We start from the raw sequence: 10,537 nt of genomic DNA on the forward strand, positions 1-10,537 counted from the left end.
CATATAATATGTTAGAATCTACAATCTGTGCAGGTATAAAAAGAAAGTTTTTACACAAACACCTGCCTCCCTCCCATGCAAGTGTTACGGTATTGTCACACAGTTCAACGAGGAATAAACACCTACTTTTGCCACAACACCTTTATATAACATGGGTTCACTTAAGATGTGGTTGGATGCACCTGATGGGCGTATGCCCCAAGTATGTTCCTCATTCCTCAGATGTGAATGTCAAATGATATGAGCTGTGTGACACTGCTGCAGTTTGTGTCTTGCGTGTTCAATATTTACTACCAGATAAAACTCCACGGGGAGAAGCCACTGAGTCGAAGAAATTCTGGCAACACTGGGATTACCGGAGTACTGGAATACTGCCACTTCAACCTGCTGCTGATTCTACATTGTACAAGTAAGATTTAGAGGAACTGCGACTCAAAGTGAAAGTAACTGTAAGGGAAATTCCTCAGTTGACTGACTGCTTTCATTGTTCTGCCTTCTGTGTTTTCAGCTTCACTCAGAGGCAAAACATGTCCTCTCAGTCAGAAAGGGATCTCTCCTGTTCTGTCTGCTTTGAGATCTTTAAAGATCCTGTTGTTCTGTCATGTAGCCACAGCTTCTGTAAAGACTGCGTGCAGAGCTGGTGGAGAGAAAAACACATACACCAGTGTCCGATTTGTAAAGAAAGACATTTGTTTAGTGATACACCTCGTAACCTGGTGTTAAAGAACCTGTGTGAGGCCTTTTTACTGGAGAGAGATCAGAGAGGTTCAGAGACTATCCTCTCCTGCAGTCTGCACTCTGAGAAACTCAGACTCTTCTGTATGGACCATCAGCAGCCAGTGTGTCTCGTCTGCAGAGATTCAAAGAGACACAACAACCACAGATTCAGACCCATCGATGAAGCTGCACAGGAGCACAAAGAGGAGCTGCAGAAATCTCTGAAGACCTTACAGGAGAAACTGAAGCTGTTTGAACAAGTTAAAGGAAACTGTGACCAAACAGCAGAGCACATTAAGGTCCAGGCCCTACACACAGAGAGGCAGATTAAGGAGCAGTTTAAAAAGCTTCACCAGTTTCTACAAGATGAAGAGGAGGCCAGGATCTCTGCTCTGAGGGATGAAGAGGAGCAGAAGAGTCAGGTGATGAAGGAGAAGATTGAGGCTCTGAGCAGAGAGATAGCAGCTCTTTCAGACACAATCAGAGCCACAGAGGAGGAGCTGAGAGCTGAAGACATCTCATTCCTGCAGAACTACAAGGCTGCAGTGGAAAGAGCCCAGCAGCGCCCCCTGCTGGATGATCCACAGCTGCCCTCAGGAGCTCTGATAGACCAGGCCAAACACCTGGGCAACCTGACCTTCAACATCTGGAACAAGATGAAGGACATGGTCTCCTACACTCCTTTGATTCTGGATCCAAACACTGCTCGCCCTGAATACATCCTGTCTGAAGATCTAACCAGTGTGAGATTTGGAGATAAGCGGATGCTTCCTGACAATCCAGAGCGGTTTGATTATGACATTGCTGTCCTGGGCTCAGAGAGCTTTAACTCTGGGAGTCACCACTGGGACTTTGAAGTTAGGTATGACAATACCTGGGCCCTAGGTGTGATGAAGGAGTCTGAGAAAGGGAGAAAGGGAAAAATATCAACTGGATTCTGGGAAATTTATTTTCTTGATGGAAAATACATGGCAGCCTCCCCACCACTGCCAGAGAAAGTTCTCCCAGTGAGGAAGAAGCTCCAGAGAATCAGAGTTCATCTGGACTTTGAGAAAGGGAAACTGTCATTCTATGACCTTGATACTAACACACACATACACACCTTCACACACACCTTCACTGACAGGCTGTTTCCATACATTGCCACCCTGAGTGAACTCCCAGGGAAGATATTACCATCAACAGTCACTGTCAACACACAGGGACAACACACAGTCTCTTCATACACAGCAGGTGTGTCAAACATACAGCCCAGGGGCCAGAACCGGCCTTCCAAAGGGTCCAATCCGGCCAGGATCGTGCCTGACCAATTTGGCACCCTAGGCAAGATATTTGCTGGTGCCCCCTGCACTGGCCCCCCACCACCACCCACTCTTTACCGCCTTGCCAACCCCCCCCCACCCCCTTCCGCCCCCACCCCCAACCCCTTCCGCCTCGCCCCCAACCCCTTCCGCCTCGCCCCCCCCCCGCCACCCCCCTTTTTCTATTAATAGAAAATTATGTTGTATTTATGTATGTCAACTATGTTGATACTAAAAGAAGACTAAATTTGATAATTATGAGAAAAAAGTTTGTGGCTTAACTGAGCTATATCTCACAGAAGAGGACACATTTAAATTGCTTAATAACGGGAAAAAGATGATGATATACTGATGGTGGAGATACCACATATCATGATCAGATTTAAGGGAATATGATTCATCTTAAGAAATGATAATATATTTTTAAGCTTATTTCTTAGGCAAATGCTAGTTTTAATTCTTTAGAGTTTAAATCTTATTCTCAACTGTTTATGTATTTCTTTATTTTAAACCGTGGAGATTTTACTTTACATATAGGATCATTTCAAATTTACTGTTAATTACTGTGTAGGAGAAAATGGAACATGTAAACTGCACATTTGTGATTATGTGTGACAGATGTGATTCTAAAAATCAAACTATCTAACATCAACACACCTTAAATTTCACTGTGACAACTTTGACCATCACTTTAGTTTTTATATGACATACACTTTTTGTAATGAGTGGATCTTCAAGCGTTTGTATATATTAATTTCGACCAGGTTATGTGAACTGCATATATTCTAATCCTCACTTGGAGAGGCTGTTTCCATACATTGCCACCCTGAGTAAACTGCCAGGGAAGATATTACCAGTGACAGTCATTGTCAACACACAGGGACTACACACAGTCCCTTCTCGTGCAGGTGTATTGCTGAGGGTTAGGCTTTAAATCAATTTGAGTTGTTTGCCACAGGTTTCAAACAGGAAACCCTGTCAAGGTCAAACATCGGTGTATGTTTTTTTTTGTTTTTTTTAACTTATTTTGTTTTGTCAATATTGTGCCATATAATGTCCTAATTTTATACTCCATTCTAATTGCAAATAGTATGCAATATATATTGATCTTCATGGTATACTGTTACTGTTTCCACAGTTTGTGCACAAGAAATGAACAGACTTTACTGTTTTGTACTGACAGAAAACGACAGGAAAGACTTGCAAACAATAATCAGAATTTGACTTGGTCTGCATATTAACTGCCTATCAACTATGTTGATACCGAAAAAGACTAATTTGATTATTGTGAGAAAAAGTTTGTGGTTTAACCGAGTTATAGCTCTGAGAAGAGGTTACATGTAAATCGGGGAACAATGAGGAAAAAATTAGGGAGAAGATGATGATGATACTGATAGTGGAGGTACCATGTATCATGTCTGTATGCGTGATTCAAGGGAATATGATTCATCGTGGGAAAAAAAAAGCTTATTTCTTGGGCAAATGCTAATTTCTTGGAGTTTTGGTAACATGCTGTCACAGCCTGACAAACAGAGCACTTAAGGTCCAGGCCCGACACACTGAGAGGCAGATTAAGGAGCAGTTAAAGAAGCTTCACCAGTTTCTACAAGAGGAAGAGGAGGCCAGGATCTCTGCTCTGAGGGATGAAGAGGATCATTTTAAGTATTTTGCTTTTATTGTTTTTATTTAATTGTGCACTGTCATCCATTGTGTAAGCAGAGGCATTTGCTCTTTTGAAATTGTGAAGACTTTGACGTTATATGTAACTGTGTATGGGATAGTGGATCAGTTGTAAATGTAAATTGTACATTACTGATTACGTTGTGATTCTTTTTGAACTACTTTTACAACATGATTCTAAAACTAATAAAGAATAAATGGTTTCAGGCTCAAATGTGTCCAGAGAGTTTGAGCAGGAGTTAAATAAACTTGTGAATTTAAATACACGAAGGAGTATCATCGGGACAGTGTCAGGGAAAGGAAAAAAATCCAGAACATGCTATGGAAAGATTTCCATAATATAGTTGAAATATATTAAAAACAAAACAAATCATCATCCAGTAAAGTCAAACAAGAAAAATCATAATGTTTCTGAATTAAAGTCATTATATTTTGAGAAATAAATGCAATATTTTTTTTAATAAAGCCACAATACTACAGGAAATAAGAGAAAACAAGTCATATTTCTGATGTTTTCAATTTGTTGCTTGTATGCCACCACAGAAAAGTACAGAAACTTTCTATTGTTTCTTATGAGGCCACAGTATGACCGGCTTCACAATCAACTTTTCAGGGCATTGCTGTCAAAGAGCTTAACGCTCAGTCAATTTCCCTGAATAAATAATGGTTTGATTCAGTGATTGAAGTTACTGGATATTTTTCCCCATTCACAGTTTTGCAGTGGCGTTACAGAGACTGACTGATATTATTTTTAGCCACACTGGATCATGTCTCTGGCTGTCTGCCTGTCTCTCGGTTGGTCCACTATTTTGTTCCAGAGTCCAGACTGAAATATTTTAACAACCATTAGACTGCCATAAAATTGTGCACAGACTTCGACTGCTATTTTTGGCACAGCAAGAATGGAAACTAAGAATCTTTCAGGATCTAAACTCAAACTAAAATAATTTGTCACTTCATTAGCACAGCAGTTAATCCGTCTTAACTGGAAGAACCATCATCCACCGAGCTGGACTCAGTGGACGAGAGAAGTGATGCAACATCTCAAACATGAGAAACTAAAATTCACATCACCTTGACACTGGTGACACCATTCGAGTAGCCTGACTTTGGTGTCAGTTCTTTCAGTGGGGCGGCACTGCAGATCACATTTTAGTATAGTTTAGTTCATCTTTATCCATTATATCTTCATTGTTTCAACTCTGACTGTAGAATCATTTAATCAGATTAAAAAACATACATTATATGATCCTTACTGATGTTTTCTATCTAAATGTGCGTGTTTGTTTTCCTTGTTATTGGTCTACAGACAGATCAAGGCTCTGTCCAGCAGAGGCTGAGATGCAGCTGTGGTTATTTTGACTCAACCAGCAGACTTCACTACAGGCCAACTGGCTGTAGAAACAGGTGACCAGCCTTCTAAAACCACCCGCCAGTGATTTGACCAGCAGAGTTGCATGTGAAACCATCAGCTGGCTTGAGTTGAGCTCAGATGGTCAATTCACGCCACTGCAACTTTTCTCTGCATCGTAAAATGGTTTCATCTCTTTGCAAATCTTTGGTCTGAACTAGGCTTAAAACAAAATTATATGCTTTTTCTAAATAAGCTATAAAAATATGAATACACTATTAAAAAACTACTCAATTAAATTATTAATTTCTTACTGTCTTTGATATTTTTGTCAGATATGCATGAATAATGCATGAATAATTGAGTGCATGAACTAGTCTGCACTGAGGCCCGTCCAAACTTCTTTACGGCAGTGGAACTATCATCCGACCAGATATCACTGCGCAGGTGTTGTATCCGACATGACGTGAACACGCCGTTATTTCTCGTCTTTTTCACCGCCTTGACAGACAGGAGGAAACATTGGTAAGTCTGGGACTACTGAAGAACATGAATACTGTCTACTAAATCTTACTGATTTCACATTATAAACAGGAGTTTTGTTCGAGCTACGAGTTACGACTTAAAGTGAAAGTAAAACTTTAAACTTTTTTTGACAGGCCGACGCTCCTGGCTGTGTGCCATCTTTTACTTAACTTACAGAAAAATGGCTTCCCGACCAGAGGAGGATCTCGCCTGTCCTGTCTGCCATGAAATCTTTAAAGATCCTGTTGTCCTGTCATGTAGCCACAGCTTCTGTAAAGACTGTGTGCAGAGCTGGTGGAGGGAGAAACCAACACGTGAGTGTCCATACTGTAAGAGTAGGTCATTGAGGGAAGAACCACCCATTTGTTTGGCGTTAAAGAACCTGTGTGAGGCCTTTTTACTGGAGAGAGATCAGAGAGGTTCAGAGACTCTGTGCAGTCTGCACTCTGAGAAACTCAAACTCTTCTGTCTGGACCATCAGCAGCCAGTGTGTCTCGTCTGCAGTGATTCAAAAACCCACAACAACCACAGATTCAGACCCATCGATGAAGCTGCACAGGATCACAAAGAGGAGCTGCAGAAATCTCTGAAGACCTTACAGGAGAAACTGAAGCTGTTTGAACAAGTTAAAGGAAACTGTGACCAAACAGCACAATTCATTAAGTTCCAGGCCCAACAAACAGAGAGGCTGATTAAGAGGCAGTTTCAGAAGCTTCACCAGTTTCTACAAGAGGAAGAGGAGGCCAGGATCTCTGCTCTGAGGGAGGAAGAGGAGCAGAAGAGTCAGATGATGGAGGAGAAGATTGAGGCTCTGAGCAGAGAGATAGCAGCTCTTTCATACACAATCAGAGCCACAGAGGAGGAGCTGAGAGCTGAAGATGCCTCATTCCTGCAGAACTACAAGGCTGCAGTGGAAAGAGTCCAGCAGCGCCCCCTGCTGGATGATCCACAGCTGCCCTCAGGAGCTCTGATAGACCAGGCCAAACACCTGGGCAACCTGACCTTCAGCATCTGGAACAAGATGAAGAAGATGGTCTCTTACACTCCTGTGATTCTGGATCCAAACACTGCTCATCCAAAACTCCTCCCGACTATAGATCTGAACAGTGTGAGATGTGGAGAGAAACAGAAGCTTCCTGACAATCCAGAGAGGATTGACCATTATCGTGTTCTCCTGGGCTCAGAGGGCTTTAACTCTGGCATTCACAGCTGGGATGTTGAGGCTACAAATGACAAATTCTGGGGCCTAGGTGTGACAAAGGAGTCTGCTCGAAAGAAGGGAGAAATGGTGAGTGGATACTGGCAAATTCATTTCTCTAATGGAAAATGCGAAGCATCCTCTCCAACGCTGCTTACTGAAGTTCTCTCAGTCAACAAGAAGCTCCAGAGGGTCAGAGTTCATCTGGACTTTGACAAAGGGAAACTGTCATTCTCTGATCTTGATACTAACACACACATACACACCTTCACACACACATTCACTGAGAGGGTGTTCCCACACTTTGGCACATGGAATGAATCCCCACTGAAGATATTAGGCCTGCCTGTGAAGGTCTGTGTCAAACAGCCCATGGCCAGACGTTGTGCTAGACTTTTTCGTCGCCGGTCATTTTGACCGACAGGGTCATAAAAATCCGGTCATAATCTATTTTTACCGGTCATTTTAATTTTCCTTTAAGATATTCAAAGATATTTAGTTTTCATTCGTTCGTTTTTAATAAATCCAACAAGCAAGTTATAAATTGTGCATTAATAAGGACATGAACGAAAAGATGAACAGGCATACACACCCGTGCCATTCTGGACACACCGGACGCGGAACCGAAGCGCAGCGCCCAGCAGCGGAGGCAGTTTTCAATCGGCGCCCATGTTAACCTATCTGACTGTCCACACAGGCCGCTGAGCAGAGCGGAGTGCACGCGGAGGCAGCGCTTCAGTTCGGCGTCTGGTCTATTTTTCACGCGGGCCGCGAGCGCTTCTGTAAAGCTGGATAGAGCGGATCGTACCAAACAGGAAGTCGGGCACTGAAAAGACGGGAGAATCCGGCCAATTTTCAAAATAAAATAACAGCACGCACTGAGGAACGTGAGGAGAAAATACCAATTTAAAATAACACAACAGTGTATAACCGAACACATTTTCAATACCCTGATCACTTCATTACAATTTTAATTTTGTGTCACCGAGCCTACAGACATAACTACATAAATAAAATGGTCAGAACAATATGCCCTATTCATTCAGTGTTTATCCAACACGATCAATACATGGACATGCAATGACAAATTGTAATTAACTTATTACGTTATAAAAAACGATTAAAATATGGACTTACCCATGTTTAAAATGACCTGTTGAAATGAAAAAACGAGGAACAGACGAGTGGAGTCGATGTTTAACAGGCGCGGAGAGCGCAGGAGAAATGCGCTGCCTGTGTGGACAGTCAAGCGCCTGTGAGTACACTCGCAGGACTTCCGCGGCACTACGCGTCCGGTGTGTCCAGGGCTCAACAACGCTACATGAAGCAGATGAATGACTTTGTATGTATTCACTGAGCATGCTGTACATGAATGAACAGAGGAGTGTCAGTGTTTCAGGAACATAATTACCATGTTGTTGGGACAATCTGAGCTAGTTAGGAAATTATTGATCGACTGGGTTAAATAAAAAAAGGCTAATTTTCATGAATGTTGTCACTGGAGTTGCTTTTGTTTTTCTGATTTCCAAGAAGACTGTGATAATAATACTTGTGGAGGAGACAGAATGATTATGATGAAGTTCTATGTTGATATTAAGGTTACAATAGGCAAAATACTTGAAGTATGCATATCCTAGAGCTCATTCAATACGATATATATATATATATATATATATATATATATATATATATATATATATATATATATATATATATGTCTTCAGTTTTGGAAGTAATGAATTGTGACCAATATATGGCAAAACACAAGTAAATTGAATTGATCAAGGTGGTTCCAAATATATCTTGATTTGAAAATACTATTTGAAACATAGGTAAACCTTTTTAAACCTGTGCTTTCAATAATCCCTCTGTCTACCAAAAAGGTCTTTGAATGCAATGGGTTCTTAATAGAAACCTTAGTTTTACAAATAGCTCTTAAGGCCCTGACACACCCAGCCGACAGTCGGCTATTGGTCAATGTTGGGACGTTGCCCCTCATTGGCTTTTTTTATTTTTTTTATTTGACCGATTCAGCATGTCACATCAGTGATGGGGGAGTGTTGCTGCTAACTGACCTTTGGCTGACTGGTCTTTGTTTCACTGTTACAATCATTAAAAAGCAGAAGCAGCATGTGTATATGCATGTTTCCCTCTTTGAATGACGATTACAGACGACTGCCATCTGCTGATGTAGAGTGTTATTTCCTCTCACGCAGGCGCAGAACATACGTGCTTGTTGACCGTCAACTGTAGTCTCTGCAAGGCGACGTGAGGCAATGCAACAGTTGGCTTTCGTTGCTGCTAGTATTTTGAAGTCGGTTTGGTGTGCCTGGGCCTTCAAAGAATCCTTTCTTCTAAAGAGAGTTCTCTAAGGCAAATGCTTCTGGTTAGAACCTGAGCTCTTCAGGAAGGACCCTTTTTTCTAAGAGTGTATAAATTCTGTCGTAATGGAGACACTGTCTTTGAATTATTTTAATCGTGACTTAAAACATATTAATACAACTGTGATTTTTATCATTTACTTTAATTGTCTTTTTTTGGGTGGAGGAATATGGTTTCAGATTAAATTGTGTCCAGAGATTTTGAGCAAAAATTGTAACATTTTGAGAATAAAGTCAAGCAAGAGAAAGTCAGAATGTGTGGACATTGAAATCATTATATTTCAAAAAATATTTTCATCATTTATTACTTATTTTATTATTAATATTTTGAGAACAAAGTCCCAACATTAAGTAAATATGGTCATATTACAAAGAAAAAGCCATAATGTTTAGAAAAAAAAAGGTCTCAAATATTTCTAAACTTAAGTTGTAATATAACTTGTTGCTTATATGCCACCAAAGAAAAGTAGAGAAGCTGAGAGTATCTTTGGTTGTTGAGAATATTTTTAGGCCTGTTACATCTAGATCACATCCTCAATTATCTTAAAGTAAATAATATTTGCTCATGTTTAGTTTTGTGTCAAACATTGTTTTCTGATGATCAGATTATTGTCTCATCTTGAGATAACGACTGTCTGCAATTCATGATCTTCATAAAAAAGGTTTCATAACTAGTCTTTTATCTCAGCTTCCACAGAATAAAACATTACAGGACCATTTCCTCTCAAAAAAAAACAACAAAAAACTAACACGACATAAAATCATTTTACTCTTATAATCTTATAAACTGTCGGCTATTTTTAAAATAAAACTCACAAATAACTGCTGTAACCAGATCAGCAGATATCTTAATAATAATGCTCTGAAAACACTGGATCCTACATTTCCCACAATGCAACTCTATAGCATTTTTATAAGAAGCTCCCTGCTTGGTAAACTTGAACAACTTTCACACTCCACACCTCCAGTTTGTAACTCAGACTTTCTGTTATACGTTTGTAGTCTCCAAATTAAACCTGAGATTACCCTGATGACATCACTACAATGTCATCAGGGTTATTTTCTCCTCCAGAGTCAGGGACGACATCATGCAATTGTTTTCACAGAGTACTACAGTGTAGAGTAAAAATATTAGTCGCCTTACAGCAAGGTTTGAACCCAGGGTGGGGGAGCCCTTCTGTGTGGACTTTGCATTTTCTCCCCGTGTCACTCCGACTTCCTCCCACAGTCCAAAGACATGCAGGTTAATTGGTGACTCTAAACTGTCCGTATGGGTGAATGTGAGTTGCCTGTCTCTATGTGTCAGCCGTGTGATAGTCTAGTGACCTGTCCAGGGTGTACCCTGCCTCTCACCCACCCAATGTCAGCTGGGATAGGCTCCAGC

The 10,537-nt window shown here is 40.8% G+C and overlaps 2 protein-coding genes across 3 annotated transcripts; both read left to right on the forward strand.

Annotated features, from left to right (window-relative positions):
- The first annotated feature begins 161 nt into the window (after positions 1-161).
- LOC117256922 (E3 ubiquitin-protein ligase TRIM39-like) lies at positions 162-2,207 on the forward strand. The gene is made up of 2 exons (XM_078166159.1): positions 162-409; positions 509-2,207. The coding sequence occupies exon 2, from the start codon at positions 528-530 to the stop codon at positions 2,205-2,207; it is 1,680 nt and encodes a 559-aa protein (XP_078022285.1). The 5' UTR covers positions 162-409; positions 509-527.
- A 2,016-nt stretch (positions 2,208-4,223) lies between these two features.
- LOC117256921 (E3 ubiquitin-protein ligase TRIM39-like) lies at positions 4,224-9,627 on the forward strand. 2 transcript variants are annotated; one of them, XM_078170881.1, is made up of 2 exons: positions 4,224-5,574; positions 5,752-9,627. In XM_078170881.1, the coding sequence occupies exon 2, from the start codon at positions 5,756-5,758 to the stop codon at positions 7,187-7,189; it is 1,434 nt and encodes a 477-aa protein (XP_078027007.1). In that variant the 5' UTR covers positions 4,224-5,574; positions 5,752-5,755; the 3' UTR covers positions 7,190-9,627. The 2 variants fall into 2 exon arrangements, with proteins under 2 accessions (XP_078027007.1, XP_033482550.2); XM_033626659.2 differs by having other exon boundaries at positions 4,227-5,574; positions 5,709-9,627.
- The last annotated feature ends 910 nt before the right edge of the window (positions 9,628-10,537 follow it).

The sequence above is a fragment of the Epinephelus lanceolatus genome, chromosome 1 (assembly GCF_041903045.1).
Source record: "Epinephelus lanceolatus isolate andai-2023 chromosome 1, ASM4190304v1, whole genome shotgun sequence".
Lineage (NCBI taxonomy): Eukaryota > Metazoa > Chordata > Actinopteri > Perciformes > Serranidae > Epinephelus > Epinephelus lanceolatus.

Coding starts and splice junctions, on each gene's coding strand:
- LOC117256922 (XM_078166159.1), top strand. CDS start 528: ATGTCCTCTCAGTCAGAAAGGGATCTCTCCTGTTCTGTCTGCTTTGAG.
- LOC117256921 (XM_078170881.1), top strand. CDS start 5,756: ATGGCTTCCCGACCAGAGGAGGATCTCGCCTGTCCTGTCTGCCATGAA.